General features: G+C 38.9%; 1 protein-coding gene across 4 annotated transcripts in view; it reads right to left on the reverse strand.

The window, feature by feature from the left end:
• SCN8A (sodium voltage-gated channel alpha subunit 8) overlaps positions 1 to 19,013 on the reverse strand; it is a 1,580,263-nt gene that overhangs the window by 730,612 nt on the left and 830,638 nt on the right. For all 4 annotated transcript variants that reach the window (XM_044083431.1, XM_044083429.1, XM_044083430.1 and 1 more), the window contains exon 10: positions 14,562 to 14,918. In XM_044083431.1, coding sequence (XP_043939366.1) covers positions 14,562 to 14,918 — 357 coding nt within the window. The remainder of the gene's footprint in view (positions 1 to 14,561; positions 14,919 to 19,013) is intronic.

Consider the following 19,013-nt stretch of genomic DNA (forward strand, 5'->3'; position numbering starts at 1 on the left):
GAGCCGAATGAACGGAGCCAAGGGACGGTGACCTGGACCTCTTTCTAGATGTCGGTTCCGAAGGTCTAGTCGGAACAGACAAAGGAATTTGCAATACCTCGGCTCCAGCCGGAGCCGAGGAAACCACAGAAACTGCAGTCTGAGACTCATCGGCTCCAGCCGGAGCCGATGTAGACGGAGGTTTCGAAGCCTTAGGCCTCGGCTCAGAAGCTGGAGCCGAGGACCTAGAAGCCTTGGAGGGTTTTCCAAGGAACAGTAAGGGAACCCTCAGGCTTAAGTAAACCTCTCAAAATAAGTTTATTTTTTCTTTCCTGCAGGACTCTGGGGCTGAAGCCATGGCATACAGCACAAGAGTCCTGCAGGTGTAAAGGTCCCAGGCAGTAGACACAAGAAGTGTGACCGTCTGTCAGAGACATTTTCTGACAGCACGAGTCACACTTCTTGAAGCCTGAGACCTTTGAGTCTTTAGACATTATTGAAGAAGTGTAACCACACACACACAGTCAAACACATTGATTACACCCTATACAAGTTTAACTCAAAAATTAAAACTCACTATCAAAGTTTTTAAATTCCTGAGAAAAAACACACACACACCACTAGGGGATGGAAAAAGCCCGAAGGCCCGAGGGAAGAACTTATAAGTTCTTTGTGGAAAAGGGGATAATAGAAAAGAAAAAGGGACAAAATCCACTAAACTAAGGGAAATAACTGTTAAGAATTAAACTAAAGGGGTTTAAGTAGACTAAAAATTACTCTACAATAACTCACCAAGAAGCCGGTAGAAACCAAACACCTCGATCGCTGTAGCGGCAAACGAGATCTGAGGTAACTCACGCCTAGCATTGTGGGATATAAGGGGAGCCTCGAGCCGGTGGAACCAACTCTCGAGCTTTTAGAGTGGCCGAGTCGGAGCCGAGGTCGGCTCCGAACCCATCCAGCAAGAATGAAGGCGAGATAGACAACTTAACATCAAGGTTTATGAGGCACCATTTGAATAAGCCATATAATGCTTAACTGACAATGGCTGTATGGTTTATAAGTGATGTATAATGTTTGCAACTACAGTTGTTTCAGTGGTGTCTGTGATGTAAACTGCAACTAAAGTGTTATCATTTTGCATGTTTTTCATTTATATAAATATAAGATTGCCTTGTCATATGTGAACATTTATGTCTGGGAAAAATATATTTGTATGCAAGGCATTATTACTAATAAATAGAGAATTATAAAAGTCAAAAGAGAGCATGCACCCCTCACAGGTAATGTCCCACATTTTATATATTCGAATAGATGGAAGAACATAAAATCTATTTTGTAAAGGCTGACTTGCCTTAAAACTGCGATGTCATACAGGACGGGCAACTTTATGTGTAGCATCCGCATATACTGTAAAGTTATTAAAGAAAAGTAACAGTAGATGTTCGAAAGATCACTGCTGCAGTAACCCTAAGTAATATGGGACATCCTGCCAAGAATCAGATTCAGCTAGCCTGTTTTCCAAGAATTAAAGCTTCTACAACATGCCCTAGCCATTCAAATATAGAAGGGATACAGAGGAAAATAATGCCTAGTACACCACATTCTTCACACCTTTCTTGCCTCAGAACAAAGGGTGGCTAGCAACTGCCAGACTGGAATGTAAAAATAAAAATCCTCCACATTGTGGCAAAAGATAGCAAAAATAAAGGGATGGAGGGAAGGAGCAGCTACTGCAACAGTGATATATTCAAACAGCTACTATTATGGTAAGTTTACTTGTACAGCTGTATTATGTCCATCATTAAATCACAGTTGTAGTAGACTTAAGCAATATGGGAGGAATCCCATAGCTTATTGAGCAATGGAGGAAGAATGTGGATCAGAGTCCAGGATCTCTTGGAGAATAGTTCTATGAAAGCTTGCTCTAGTTGTAGAGAAGGAAAGTACAGTTGTGCAAGTTCCACTTAACTTGTAACAGTACATGTTCGTAGAACACACTGCCTGACTGGTGTAACAGGTAGTAGTGCCCTGCTACCTACCCTCTGGCAGTCTCTCAAAGCTTAGAACTCCTCCCACTTCCTGTCTATTAATGTGAAAGGCCAATCACCAGGCAAGACCAGGATAGTCCTTCAAACTCGCAGCCAGGACACTTTCAGTTTTCTAGAGTCAAAAAGGAAGAGTAAATGAAAGCACAAGCTTTATGAATATATACTTTTACAAACCAAATGTCACACACACACACAAATAAGATTGCCAAACAAAATTAAACAGTAACTCCAACAACCAAGTAAGTATACACTTAACAAACCTAACAAAACAGGGATGGTGGGAGGGTAGTGCCAGTGAGACAGTGTATTCTAAGAACATCTACTGTTACAGAAAAGTGGAACTTAACACACAACTGTACAATGTTCAACAAGCACACTGTCTTACTGGCATATAGGTAGATTCCCAAAGATTATTCAACCAGGGAGGTTAAAGAATAATGGTCCAGCAGCCCCTGGAGAATGGTCTTTGCAAATCCTGCATTGTATCTAGAAAAAATATCCAGTCTGTAGTGCTTCATGAAGTAATAGACAGAGGGCCAGGTTGCTGCCCCCAGAATACTTCTAGAGTCCACTCTTTTCCAATATGCCACTGAAGAGGAGAAGGTCCTTGTGGAATGTGTCTTTACCTTGCTTGGAATTCCTCTGCCATGGTAGGTGTAACAAAAAACAATAGTAGATGGCACATGGACAGCACAGTGGTAGCATTGTCACCTCACAGCAAGAGGTTCTCTGGTTCAATTCTCGGCTGGGGTGTCTTCTGTGCGGAGTCTGCATGTCCACCCTGCATTCGTGTGGGTTTCCTCCGGGTGCTCCGGTTTCTTCCCACGTTACAAAGACATGCATCTAGAGCATTTCTCCACAGGCCTCCGCTGAAAATTGGCTCGTTCCAAGTCGGACTTTCCCGGTTAACAAATAATAAATACATAAAAATAATAAAACAATAATAGAGAGAACTAATGTGCAATTGATTGCTTAGAAACAGGCTGAGCTTTTTTTGCCCCAGAAAAAGAAATAAAAAGCCTTTCAGTCTTCCTTAAGGGCTTTGTTCTGTCAAGGTATCCTCTTCTCTCCCTTATTCTTAGGTTCTGGAAAGAAGACAGGGAGATTAAAATACTGATTAAGAGTGAAATTTGAAACCCCTTTTGGCCCGAAAGAAGGATTAGTGCATAAAACAACTCTGTCCCTGCGGAAACAGTTAAGGTAGCCTCATCATGACAGTCTGTAGCTCAGAAACTCACCTTACAGATGTTACAGCAAGAAGCATAACAGTTTTCCATGTTAAGAACTTGAGACTGGCATGAGCTGCTAGTTCAAAGGGTGGTACTGGTCAATTTTTCATGAACATAGTTGCGATACCATGAAGTAAGAATTTACTTGCAAGGGGGTCTCATATGCAAAACTCCTTTCATGAACTGTATTACCAAAAGAGAAGAAAGAGGGGTACCCATTGGCAGACAAGCAGGGATTGCCACTAAGTGCACCTATATTGATGCTTGTGATAAGCCATTCTGAAGGTCACACAAATATTTCAGGAGCAGAGGGATACTAACCACAATGGACCCTCTCTTTCCATTTAGGTACCACTTAGAAAACTTCATCCATCTGCAAACATAAGATTTTCTAGTAGCAGGTTTACTGGCCTACTTTAACACCTGCTGCACATCCTTATGAAACAAATGGCTAAACAGAGTCAAGAGAAAATCATCCAGGATGTCAACTGAAGTTTCTCCAAATCGGGGTTCACCAGTTGCCTCTGAGACTGACTAAGCAGGTCCAGTGTGTGAGAAAATCTGTAGTAACTGCCCTTGGTCAATACCATTAACAGGAGAACCAAGACTGCTTGAGCCAACAGGGATTCACCACAATGATCTTTGGCATTTCTCTTTGCACTTTTAGAAGCACCATGTGAAACAGTAGAGAGAGTGATAACACATGCAGGAACATTCCTGTCCAAAGAAATAACAATGCTTCTGTCCTCCAAGTATGGCTGCAAGAATGTCTGGAACAAAATTTCTCCTGCTGTCTGTTTTGAAAGGAGACAAACAGATTTGAGATATTCCATTCATCTGGAAAAAATCCTGGACACCACCATACCTCTCAACCTGGAAACATCAAAAATCTGGAAAAGGCCCAAAAAAACAGATACAAATCTGTATGCTGATTAACATAAAATGTGCATACATAATTATGCAACTCCGCCCACTCCAATGCAAGCAAAAAACAAACTGTCCAGGCACACCGAAGATGGCAGAGAATAAATTTATTGTAATAAAACTTTCAAATGCAAACTGAAGAACAGACAACCAAAATATGGCCCCAGAGTCTCCCAGCAGCCATTCCAGTGTCCCATTACTTGGCTATTTCGCCCCATTTATCATAAGCACTGTAATGTGCATACTGCTTTACTTCTACAATGATCATTTGGATTTAATTTAAAACTTTTATTTTACATTTTATAGCACAAACACTAATAGACATCTGCTGAAAATAGACTTAGCGTTAAAACTTCTCTGCCCTTGAAACTCACATTCACTGAAACAGCACTGAAACCTACATTCAAAGAAAATGCATCTGGCTAGTGCCAGATAAAGATTACCTTTGGGCTGTTTTCAAATTATAGGCCCCTTGCACATGAAACATACATGTGTTCGTTGATACACCTTCCTGGCCATATTAAATTATATTCCTTGTATAATACAGCACACTTGTTAGAGCACGTTTTTAAAATTGTTTTGAACATTTTTCCAGTAAGCAATGAAACAAAATGCATGAACCAATAATGACAAAACTGCCCAGTTCAGAACATTTCCATCATAAAAGTCTACTCAAACTTCTACAATCCACCACTATCAGTAAATATGCAATCTCTGCAGAAGTAAAAGTCATCTAAATAATTCCACATTAAAGAGATCTGTAACTAATAAAGAGGTTGATGCTAGCAAACAACTTTATATTTCATTGTTTCATCTACAAGTAAAGTGTCTGTTGCCCTTGAATAAATTGCCTATGTTACATTAATGATAAGCTAGTAATATTTCAATATGGAATGGATGACAAACTGATAACAGGTGCACAGCTACTATGCATCTCCGCCAAAGGAGGACATTCTCAGAACTGCAGCATCCACACCTTTTAAAAGTACAACACAATACAGCAGTATCAGCAATCCAGCTACATATTGTGTGAGTAGAACCCTCAGTCTTCTATAGCAAAAGCAAGTATATTACCTGTTGTGCTACTAACAATGCAAGTAGACTTTGCATAAGCAGCACTAAACTTCTCTTTCCCTGAAGAACTGTGCAGCACAAGAAATCAAGAAAAAGCTAAAATTTATTGGGCGGTGGGGGGGGGGGGGACACATTTTAAACATTGCTTGTATGATCTTAGAAAACTGCTAGAATAAAATGTTGTGTTACCATGTGTTTCCTGAAAGATAGGAAGACTGAAACTTAAATGGCTATTATTTAGTGAATTCAGTTCTCACTTATTTGCCAGAAAACCACAAATTCTATTTTATTTAACATTTGCTTACTGGGAAAGTCCGAGTTGGAACAAAGCCAATTTTCAGCAGAGGCCTGGGGAGAAATAGTCCAAACACATGTCTTTATATCAAGGGAGGAAACCAAAGCACCCAGAAGAAACTCACACAAATGCAGGGAGGACATGCAGACTCCGCACAAAAGGCACTTCAGCCAAGAATCATACCAGAAAATCTCTTGCTGTGAGGCAACAACCCCACCACTGCACCATCCAAATTTTAGGAGGAACAGACCAAAAATATGAGCCAGACGTTTCGGCCTGAGTAACCCTAATTACCAGGTATACCTAACTGGGGCATTTTATACACACACACACACACACACACACGCAAAATTTAAGAACTTAATTCAAATGGCAGGTTGGCAGCAAATTCCAACAATAAATACACACAACATAATTCAAATGGCAGCAAAATATAATTCCAATGGCTGAACATAATGGTGTTAGTAGCTAAAACTAAGTAAGAACGTAATTCAAATGCTTGTAACTAGAGGACATAATTCAAATGGCAGCAAAATAAAAATATAATTCCAACAGTAAATACACACATAATTTAATGCAATGCAAGAAAAACGTAATTCAAATGGCAAGTTGACACTTGCAGCAATTCCAATGGCTGAACATAATGGTGTTAGTAGCTAAAACTAAGTAAGAACGTAATTCAAATGCTTGTAATTAGAGGACGTAATTCAAATGGCAGCAAAATAAAAATATAATTCCAACAGTAAATACACACATAATTTAATGCAATGCAAGAAAAACGTAATTCAAATGGCAAGTTGGCAGTGGCAGCAAATTCCAACATTAAATACACACAACATTCAAATGGCAGCAAAATATAATTCCAACAGTAAATAAGCAAAATAATTCCAATGCAAGAACGTAATTCAAATGGCTGCAAAAATTGCAAAAAGGTAAGCGCATAATAGTCCAATGGCTGAACAGACCGGTGCTAGCAGCTAAAACTAAGTAAGAACGTAATTCAAATGCTTGTACCTGGAGGAGCTGGGCTGGGGGAGTACTTCAAATTCAAGAATGTAATTCATATGCTTTACGATGTGGGCTAGCAACTAAAACTAAGTACTTTAGCAACTAAAAGTGCTTTACCTGGAGTGGAGAAGCTGAGGAAATGTTGCTTGCCACAGTCAACACATGCATGCTACAGTGCTGTCCCCTCAAGCCCTCAGCCAGTTCCGACACGCTGTTCATGAAGCTGACATCATTGCGCATGCCTCTGCACATGATGACATCAGCAGAAACAAATTATGAAAAAAAAGCCAGGAAATTGGGAAATAAAGGGGGCCACTCGGGAATTCGTGGCACCCCATTATTTGGACCTCAAAACCTGTAAATGCCGAGGAATTTTGTACGGGTGAGAGGTATGAACACCACTGCGTTGAGCTTCCACTCGTGGATCTTCCCATGATCTGGTTAGTCTATCTGTCACAATTTTCTGCGCTAACAGCATATATAATGCTTGAAGAGTCACAGAATACTGAGAAGCCTACTCCCAGGCTATCATTACCATTCTTTTTAAAAGAGGTTAGGACCTCATACCCCCTTGTCTGTTGAGGTGCCACATCACTGTGGTACTGTCCATAACCACCAGAAGAGGACCCAGAGTGCAAAACATGGTGAAGGACCTTCAAGGTGTGAATCACCTCCAACTTCTCCTTGACACTGATGTGCTTCTGTACATTCCTAGGCCACCAATTGGATTGCACTTGCATCCCAAATGACACAGCTCCCCAAGCAAAGTCAACAAATCTATCTGGACAGATTACACTGGCAACAGAGGAGAAAAAGAAATCCTTGGATTTTTACTCGACTGTTCTCTCCACCACTGCAATTCTTGTCTGAAGAAGGGCAGCACCAATAACTGCGATTCCAGGGAATGTGCTGGGTCCAACAATTTCAGGCATACCACTGGATTTTTCTCATGTAAAGAATGGCCAGTGGTACAATGAGAAACATGGATGCCATTAGTCCAAGAAATTTATAGGAATTTCTCATTGAGGTAGCATTCCTCTCTGAGAATTCCAGGCACACCATCTGGTACAACAGGACCTTTATTTCAGACAGAAAAGCCATTCACTTGTTGGACTCGAAAAGCACCCCAGAAAGACAAGTTTTTGTGAGGATGTCAGACAAGACTTTAGGAGATTTAACATGAACCCTAGACATGAGAATAAGGATGAGACCTTCTCTAGCAGTTCCAAACATTAGCAGGTAGATTCTGCAAATATCAGTAAATTGTCCAAATACAAGAAAAAGTGAATGCTCAGAGTCTGACAGTGGGCCACTACCAGAGCAAGGCATTTGAACATTCACAGTGTAGTGGAAAGCCCAAAGGGCAATACAGAAAATTGATAAAGTAGACACAACAAATCTCATATTTCCTGAAGAGATGAGCAATGGGGATATGATAGGCAACTTTCAAGATCAGGGTCACCATGAAGCAGCGGTCCTGCAACACAAGAAGCACTGTCTGCAGGGTGAGCATCTTGAACATGGGGACCTTGACAAATGTGTAAAGTCTATCTTTTGTTGAAGAATAGGATGGAATAACAAAGTCTGGTCTGGCAGATGAAGGAGAAATTCCCCCGCCAAAGAGAAGCGAACGTTCTTTCCACAGCTATCTGTAAACCTTGCCAACAAAGTTTACCACCCATTTGTTGTAAACTACTGTTTGCCAGGCCACCTTGTTGAGAGCTACCTTGAAAGATGAGACACCCACCAAGGGATCTGATAAAGGTTGCCGGCAGCCTTGGCATGGTCAAAATCAAAAAGCTTGGCTGAGATGTCATTCTGTTGTTTCCTTTTATTGCCTTGGTTTTCCTTCAGCTGGGACTTCTGCTAGTTAGGCTAATGAAAGTTATCTTGCTTAAAGGAGGAGAACTTGGAAATATGATACATTTTCAAAACTTCTTGCATCAATTTACCTCTGTCATCCCAGAGTTTAAAGATACTATCTGATGTACAAAACAATCAGACTCAGGAGGAGCATTCATAATCTCATTTTTTAACATCAGAAAAACTCTGGGTGCACAACCAAGAATACCTCCAAAACACCACTGACAATGCTGCATTTCTAAAAATAGTGTCAGCCCCATCCAAGATACTTTTTAAAGTATGTTTTGATGCTTGAGAAACATTGGAAAAATATGTTTAACAAAGACCATTTGCTCTACAGGCAACAATGCAGCAAACTCGTCTAAACTGTAACAGAAACTTCCACATAAAATACTGGTAATTAAACATTTTAAAAACTACTGTGCTGGGCTGCACCAACGTCTTATCCTGAGATTCTAGCCCCTTGACTAGTTAATCTAGAAGGAAAGGGATACAAGAAGACATGGGTCTGGATTCTTTAATGACTACACTAAGTGTATACTATGTGTACACCATTCTGAAACTCCCACCTTCTTTCTCCTACTTTAGTTTTCCTACTGATTTTCTTGCAACCTTTATTACTGAGGGGGATTCATAAAGCTTACCATAATGTGTACAACACTTAGTCTAATCTTTCTGAGTGAAAAGACAGCACAAAAATGTGGTAGGGATGTTCTTGAATACAGATCATGTAAACTTAGTGCAGGTGTTCATGAATCCAGCCCATAATGATCTTATTCCCAAGAGGCACTGGGGTGCAGAAGCAGCCTCTGCAGACAAAGAGGTTTAAACAGTCAACTGAAGTCTATAGGAAAACTATACTGAATACTACTGCGGTGGTGGTGCTGCTGTAGCATTGTTGACTCACAGTAAGACGTCCTGTTCAATTCTGAGCTAGAGCGTCTTCTTTGTGGAGACATGCATGAATGGTGTGTACCTTCGTTGAAGGTCGTGCGTCAGGGCTGGCAACTCGGCGCGTAAAAATCTACTGCCAATCAGTAGCGGACCGGAGTTCAGCTATGGCGACCCCTAACCGGGAAAAGCCGAACGACACAACAACAAATGTGAAAAAAAAAACATTTCAGTAACCCAGCACAAACCACAATAAACACATCACAGACCCCCTCCAATTTAAATAAATAAAAGGCTATTTCTCAACCAAAACAAAAATAGAAACAGTCTAAAATGGCCATAGACATGGAAGCATACGATAAAGTAAAATTGGTATCAGAAACGTCACACAAACAAAATGGCACCAAAAATCATGATTTAAATGAAAACATTTTTTAAAAAGTTGTAAATCTACTCAATCATACCAAATAATATTAAATATTAAACATTAGACAAGGAGTTAAACATAAAATTAAGAAAAATTCCTGTCAGAAATGGTTCACAAACAAAATGGAACCCAAATCTCAACTGAAATGAAAAAGTTGTTTAAAATGTTGTACTTGGGCTCAAATAATCATATCCCCAAAGAAAACCTGCAAAAATTGCAATCTTTCTTTTCCAAAGAAGCTTCTAATCAACCTAAATAACAGAAGCAAATTACTTGTGGTTCTGGCAGCAAGAGGCAATGAGATAAACTGCACTAAAACACCCTTAGTACAAAAACTCAGTTAAACAATCATAAATAGCCATAAAACACTTTAAAATGGTTACAAATCCCCACAGAAACTCAGAAAGAGTGTATAATAAACAGTACAGTGTTTTATTGTACGAAAATAACAATTAAAGAACATAAATATTTTCCAAAAGAAAAATTAAGCAAATCAGCAGAATATGCAATTCAAGAACTAAGAGAAAAAGGCAGAGAAAGGAAATAAAAACAAAAACAGTTTCACATCTGAGCTCTGAAGCTGCTATCACTCCAGAAAGAGGATTAGTATCTCAAGAGATCTTTCTCTGACTGTGGAATGAGAAAAACCTGAAAGGTTCCTGTCTGTGAGTTTGAAGGGGTGTCCTAGTCCTGACAGGTGATTGGTCCATCACACTCACAGACAGGCAAGTGGGAGGAGTTCTATACTCTGAGAGACTGCCAGTAGAAGGATAGCAGGGCACTACTACCTTTTATGCCTGTAAGGCAGTGTGCTTGCTGAATATTCTAGTTTATACTGTTTGGTAATGCTGGGTGCAGAAGACCAAGTTGCAGCCCCTTGATTGTTTCTACCCTTTACAAAAACACACAGAAGTAGTCAGGGCACTGAAGATGCCTGGAAGTTTCTTCTTGTAGTGAGAACAACAAAAAGTAATAGTCTGGGATGACCATTTAGAAATTATCTGTTTAGACATCAGTTGCCCTTTGTTTCTTCCTTAACTTCTTAGGAGACAAATAATTATCACATGTTCTGGAGGATTTTTGTTCTTGTCATATAGTATTCAAGCAGCCTATGGGCATCCAGTGTGTGAAGATTTTTTTTCTCCATCATAATTAGGATCTGTAAAAAAAAAAAAAAAAGGCCAGGGAACTGAATAGCCTAGCTTAGTGTAAATTGTGAAACGACCTTAAGCATAAAAAAAGATTTGTCCTTAAAGTCACCCTATCTTTGTGTAATATGAGGTATGGATGATGCACCAAAATAGCTTGTAACTCGGATACTCTTTCTGCAGAAGTCAGAGCAATAAGTGACACTGTTTTCTAATGTAAAAACTTCAAATCAGCCACACTAGCGGATTCAAAATGAAACAATATAACATTTTCTAAAAAAAATTAAGATCCCACATAGTAGCCATCTGTCTACTAGGTGGAAGGATATGTAACATCCTTTTCAAAAACTGTTTCACAAGAGGTATGGTAGAAAAGGGGGATCCAGGTGTAGACAAGCAGAAATGGCCAAGAGATTAATTTTGAAAGATGAATAAGAAAGGCAGGAACATAGCAACTCACAAAAATACAGAAGAATCAATGGAGTCTGAGCCCAAAGGATCCCATTTCCTGGAACGATACCAAGTAGAAAATCTTTTCCACTTACTCATATGATTTTCCAGTAGTAGGTTTATTTGCCTACTTTAATGCCCGCTGCATGTCCTCAGGAAAAAAAAGGTATTAAAATTCTACTGTTCAGGCAGTCATCTGAAGATGTTGGAACACTGGGGTGTATGAAACTTCCCCTGCCCTATTTGAATAAGTCCATTTTGTGGTAACTGCCCATGGCCATTTTCAAAAGAAGGAAGAACCACCATTGCCTGGGCCAAAAGGAGGTCGCCAAAGTTATCTGTGGATAGTCCTTCTGAACCTTATGGAAAGGCTTCAGAAAAATTATTGTCCATGGGAATGAAAAGGCATCTGTCTTCCAGGGTAGTCTGCAATGAGTCCGGGAGCAGAAGTGCTTTAGCTGTCTGTTTTGACTGGAAGCCAACAGATCTACTTGAGTTCTCTACACATGGATAATTTCCTGGAAGACACACAAGTTAACATCCATTCATGAGGGTCAAGTATGTGTCTCAGAGATTACCACATCTCTGGAACAAACTCCCCATTCATGTGAAACAGAGCTCTTCCCTAAGCCAATTCACATGCAGTTTGGACCAATGGATGGCAAATCGGACATTCACCCCTGGCTTGTCACCTGTGGCCCTTATGTATAGGGGTAGTCTGTATATGCCTTAACCACAGGCATATACCAAAGCTATTCTAGTCTATGGACATTGATAATTGGGAAAACTGGGGCATGAATGGCTAGGCTTAAAAAGGCTCTACAGCCATTAGACTAGTATCATTCCATGATTGTATTTGTCCCTACAGACAGAGTTGGGGCTGGCAGACAGAAGGGAGAACTTGGACTAAGGGACGACTGATAAACACAACAATGTAACTCCCTCTTTACAAAGACCAGCACTGGCATTTGAAATGATAGAGGGTGCTAGTGTTGAGACCAAACTGACTTGACAAACCAGGAAATCTTTCTTATGTGGAGCCTGACCAAGGGAATCATTAGAATAGCAGATTAATATTTGAAGATATTCTCTGGCAGATGCCAGAGACTGGTTTGAAAATACCACAAACTTTGCCTTGAGGAAAAAAAGCCAACAAAAGTGTTGTATCTAGAAGACATCCTAGAAATATTATCTTGCGAGAAGGAATGAGAAAAGATGCATCTCTGTTCACCTGAAATCCAAAGATAAGGCCAGAGATATCTGCAAAAATCAGGCAATTATCTAGATGAGTAAAAATGTGAATGTCCTACAACCAACAAGAGGGTATTAAATAAGCCAGACATTTTGTAAAGACTCTCAGGCTGTAGAAAGCCCACAGGCAAAATGCAAACAGATAGAGAGCAAAGCAAAAAGCATCTAAAACTGTTGTTGATAAGAACATCTTTTAAATTCAAAGCTACCAGAAAATAAGCAAGAGGAATGAGTGTTAACACAGACTATAGAGAAAACATTTTGATCTTTGGAACTATGATCTGCAAGTTTACAAAAGTAAGGTCCAGGACAAGTCTTTAGGTTCCATTTTTCTTCTGCACCAGAAAAATTTTTCTAAACTCTTTTCCCAGTTTGATCTGGGGGAACTCATCCTATTACCCCCCCCCCCTCAAGACAGCATCTAATTCAAATGAGGAGGGAACAGTCCAGATTGACTGCGAGGATATGTAGGAATCCCTCAAAACTGAAGACATGAGTCCCACTGCCAGTGGTGACTTTCAAGAATGATTCTCAACACACAAATGTCTGAAGTTATTGTATGCCACAACAAATAATGAAGCTCCAAAACAGAGATATATTTATGGAATTGTCAGGGTAGGGGAGGTAGAACATCCAAAATGGTCATATAGTTAATCTGATATTTTAGGGTGCACCTGGTTCCGTGAGGATCCTCCTTTCTTTTTCGCCTTTCCTGACATTTTTTTTTTGTTTTACCTGAACCTTGCTATATATGCTTGTTGTACTTTTTGAGAGAGAAACCTGAACTGGAAGACAAACTTTGTTATATTTTGGAAAGGAAGGTTGAAAATTCCGGGTAATCCCCTAAATTAACTGTTTCATCAAAACAGGAAAGATAAAATAATACCTCTTTATCATGAGAAGCATAAAAATGCCAGCTTTAACATCTTTTGGGAACTTTTGAGACTATAAAACAGGCAAATCTTCACAAAAAGAGCCAGTAGCAGCAGCCCTACAAACAACATTAGCAGTGGCATAAGCACATTTCAAAGTATGCTTAATTATTTGTGACAATGCGGCTACTTCAGACAGTCTATCAAAACTAAACACTTCTAGCTTTAAAATAATTTCTCGAAGAAGTAAGTAATAAAACATCAACAAAACTAAGAAAATGCAAGTTTTTCTCCCCCCAAAGGGAATTTATCTGCTCATCAAAGGAACTCACAAGCCAACGGTCAAACTTACTCATCAACTCATCTAGAGCTGCCTAACAGTTGGGGCACATGGAAGATGCCCTGAAATTTTGGAAGCTGGCCGGCTGTTATACACTTGGCAGGATATAACCCATATAGTAAAGGCGACTACATAAGTGATCACGATCCTGCGGTGGTGGTGCTGCGATAGCATTGTTGCCTCACAGTAAGACGCTGTCCGGTTTGATTCTCAGCTAGAGCATCTTCTGCGTGGAGACATGCGTGAATGGGCGTACCTTTGTTGAAGGTTGTGCGTCAGGGCTGGCAACTCGGCATGTAAAAATCAACTGCCAATCATTAGCGGACCGGAGTTCCGCTGTGGCGACCCCTAACTGGGAAAAGCCGAAAGACATACATATTACATAAGTGATCACTATGATTAACATCTATCTATCTACTACTAACTGGAAAATAAACAGAAACACAAAGAAAATTACATCTTTCCAGTGCAGTGTTTTTTGTCTTAAGGTCTGTTTCCATCAACATCTACATAGACTTATATGACTGTAATTTTTGCTAAACCAAGGCAGATTCTGCTGCAGGAGAGTAATCAGACAAGAATGAGGGAAGGAATCATATATACATGTGCAGCTTAACTAAAGCTGATGTTTAATGTACAGCATATAGAGCACAGCTGCACTCTGTATATGCACAGTTCGGATAGTGTGATACTTTTGAAACATACTCACGAAAAACACATTCAAAAACACAAATGTAATGACATGACATAGTTACTTACCACTAAGTTTCCAATGACCATGACCATCATGAAAACTGTTAGACACATCGCCTGTCCTGCTACTTCCATGCAGTCCCACATTGTCTCAATCCACTCACCACAGAGGACACGGAACACAATAAGAAAAGAATGGAAAAAATCGTTCATGTGCCACCGAGGAAGAATGCATTCTGGGTTAATTTTACAGACACAGTCTTTGTAGCTTTTACCAAACAACTGCATGCCAACCACTGCAAAGATGAACACAATAATGGCTAACACCAAGGTCAAGTTTCCCAACGCACCAACAGAATTTCCAATAATTTTAATCAGCATATTCAGGGTAGGCCAGGATTTTGCCAGTTTGAAGACTCTCAGCTGAAAAAGTAAATAAAAAAAGCATATTACACTTTGATACATTTTACGCTGTCATCCAGTCATGGTTTTGATTCAAACTGCCAAATATTTTGTGTAACAAGTTCGCACTTAGTTATACAAGCACATTGATGATTAAATGACAGTGTCACATGGCACCCAAGCTGAGTTTCCAAGAATTTTTAATTCTTTTAAATGGAGGATTGTTGAATATACTAAGCTCAACTGTATTATTAAGCTTTAAGTTGTGCTCATTACGTGGTTACACAGCATAAAATACAACAGTTTAATTCACTTTTCTAATACGTGCATTCCACATAACAGACAAGCTCGACTGTTCAGCAAAGTAACAATCAACAGAAAGAATGCAGTAATTAATGGAAACACTAGCATCTGAAATGGAGTACCAAAGGAGACTTCAACATGTAGGGTGCAATGAGACATTTTACAAACTGTTTGAAGACTGTCATCTTGTTACTGCTACAGTGGAGGTCATATTGCAAGAAAGATTCATGAAATTTTCATTTTAACAATTACCAAAAAGAAGCAAAACAGTTTGTAACATACATGTTTAGTAACACAATGACAATTATAACAAAGGTGAGATATAGTGATATATATATATATATATATATATATATATAAACAGGAAAGGTGATTCAAGGATATCAGTACATTAAAAACTTAACTCAAATTTGTCAGCTCAATGAGCATAATTCCTTGAATCACAGTTCATCAAACAAAGTTACAAAATGGTACAATGGTTACTTTATTTAAAAAGGATTATAAAGGCTCACTGAAAGAGCTCTACGAATAAACACTCTGCAATACAAACCTAAGAACAAGCTATCAGAGTAACCAATGTGCCTAAGCAACGTGTCTTTGTGAAGTCAGAAAACCTCAAAACCTGAAGGAAACTCATACATGTACAAAAAGACTATGCAGACTCTGCCCAGAAAAGCAAGTGAAACCCAAGACTTAACTTCAGATACTGCAGCTGAGATAATGCAGCACTAACCATTGCACCACACTGCCACTCTAATTATCCATAAACTAATGCCCTATAACTTGTCAATTACTATGTTTCCTAACTATAGGCACAAATTTTGCTTCAAATGTAAAAAATTTTGATCAAAAGATCAAAAACAAAATTGGACCTTTGTCTGGCAAATGAGTACTCTCAATACCTGCTGCTGCCTGTTATAATCACTTCTGAGGCTGACACACAAGTATTTGCCTTTCTGCTTTTTTGGTGACACTGCAAGAAGAAATACACATTTTCAGACGTTGCGCCATAATTTCTCTGAATCAGGTACTTGTTTTGTATAAAGAACAGCTTATATTATGACCTCGTTCAATTGCTCTTGTAAAACAGTAAGTCACTTACAAATCCTGAGTATTCTATGGTTATTTCTTATATTTATAAAACATGCTAATCGTAGTATAATCAGTTTGGGTCTCTAAAAACAAATAAGGCATTTAATCCTCATCACAAACATTAATATAATGTAATGAATGTAAACATTCATGCTAATGTATAAAAGACGTTTGAAAACAAAATAAAGTAGCTTTTCAAAATGAAAGCAATTATAAATGAAGAATGCTTGCACTATCTATGCATATTTTAAAAATATTACTGCAAAAACATACAGGTCTGCAATACTATACAGTACTTTGAATTTTACTATTATATTACAGGTATTTTTCAGCAAAAGCTGAATTATTTTCTTCATACAGAATTTTAAAACATAGCTGCCAAGGGATAGTTATAAAATGTAGACATACTCTCAGTGGAAAGCACTGTCACGAAAGAAGAAAAATAAAACTGATTTACTGATTAGGATTAACATCAACTTCTTTTCAAATGTGCAAGACCCATAAAATGCAAGTCCCGCAACCACAAAAAATAAAGTGCTGTTGTCAAAAGTACAGTAAATCTCAACATCCCGCACACCTCTGCTACTTATATAGAGCAACTCTGAAACTCCTGTACTTTGAAGTAAGGGGAATACTTTGATGTACCACAACTTTGTGATTCATGTAGTCTATACCACTGCTTAATTCAGCAAATCCCACTGATTTTGAAAAATGAAACTGACAATCATTAGAAAGGACTTTAACATACACTGAATACTTAAAATCAAAGAAACAAAAAATGAAAATCACAGCCTCTAACATTTACTACAAGAACAAAAGTACAAAAGGAAAGAAACTCTACAAAGGGTGAATTTGTAGGGAGACTGCACCCACTTGTACCTTCCCAAAAAAGGAGCTTAGCCTCTCCCATCCTTATTTACATAAACTAACTCTACAGGCACACAGGTTGGAGGGCAGTCGGTTCATTGCTAAATGGCTTTGATGGCTTTCATAGATGCCAGGGAGATTAAAATTTACTGCAATAGTACTTAGAAGTGGCCACCAAGTGGACCCCGATGGTGAAATAATTCAACCCAGAATAATAATGTTGTAACCAACACATGAAAACTAATGAAATTGGGGAAGAAATGGAGTCAGTACACTTCTGGGGTGCCCATATGAACAACTAAGTCTACTTATGAGTAGAAGGCTGTTTAACTGAGATGACTACAGAAACCACTCTGTTTGAGAAAACGTTGCCATATGTTGACCAGGTTTAGTCCCACTAGGCAAGTGGCTCGATATTTAACTATCACCGAATCTATAGCAGTCATATTCTTGAAGCATGGAGTTCTGAGTGAGGCATACATAATGCTAAGAGAACAGTAACATGGCGGGGGGCTATGAAGATTATTTTTGCCTTTGGTAGCCTGGATTTCGGATGGCCCTCATCAGTGGAAATGGGGAGAAGAATAAAGGAAGCCACTTTGGACAACAACGCACTACAGCATCCTGCACATAACCTCTACATGGTGGAATGGGCATGATGTTGCGATATTTGGTGCTGGTCGGATAGGCAAAGTGGTCACACATTAGCACGCACCACAGATAAAGGAGCTTCTAAGAAAACATCTAATTGAGAGACCACGGATAGTGTATTAAGAGACATCAGCTTATACTGAGTGCTAAAAGGAAAATATACAAAAGAACCAGATGAGAAGAAAAGGAAAGAAAATTGTAAATCACACAAATGCAGTGGCAAGTAAAGACAATTTCTAGAACAATCACACGTTGACCAAGATTTGACATAAGAACAGTTAAGGACAGGTGAATTTACATTAAAAAGATGGAAGGATAATAAAGACAGCCATAGATAGTGGGGTATATACACACTGTTTTGCAAAGTCTATAGACAATGTGGGGTTGTGCAAACATTACAATATAAAAGAAGCTAAGAAGCACTGGAAACGTGAATCACAAAACATTACTGACAATGATGAAGTTCAGATCACATGGGATCACCCAATATCAACAGTTAAGAAAAACATATGCTAAGAAACCCAGCTGAAGTAGTCCAAGAAAAAAAGGACAAAAGTAGCATTAGTGATTGAAATATCTATAATTATAGTGTCTCACATATTGACAGACACAAAGTTATAACATACCAGGATTTGTAAGCAGAAACAAGACAAATGTTGAAGAAAGAGATTTAGACAATTCTAATAGCCGTAGGAGCAACAGGTCTAAAGAATGGTCAAGTGTATTTAAATTAGCTACCAATACATGTAACCCCAAATGAATTGGAGAGGACAGCAATTCTGGGTACACTACAGGTGCCGAGAAAATCAATCTTGGCAAACATCAAAGACATAATTAATACTAATTTAATTTATTTTAACATACCTTTACTCAGGAATGGGGCCCATTTCTGTCATGGTATTAGAAACTTAAAAAATAAAAAATAATAGGAAGACTGCTTTCCCTGTAATGTGCACCACCAGAAAATTCTGGGACCGTAAAGCCTACTGCCACACCCTCAAGGTGTTTTGACATAATGGATAGTAGTGTGTTCCCCTTGTTCATTCGTGTACTAGACTCCAACTATATTTTCTGAATGGGTGGAAATAACTCCCCTGGGTAACAAGTAGTGAAATGACAAAATGGATAAAACTACTGTCCTCATCATCTAGATGCTGAAGACAAAAGGCACTCTTATAATATCAAAGTCCACTGGACAATTTG

The sequence above is a fragment of the Protopterus annectens genome, chromosome 9.part0 (genome assembly GCF_019279795.1).
Source record: "Protopterus annectens isolate FY-2018-M chromosome 9.part0, PAN1.0, whole genome shotgun sequence".
Classification (NCBI taxonomy): Eukaryota; Metazoa; Chordata; order Ceratodontiformes; family Protopteridae; genus Protopterus; species Protopterus annectens.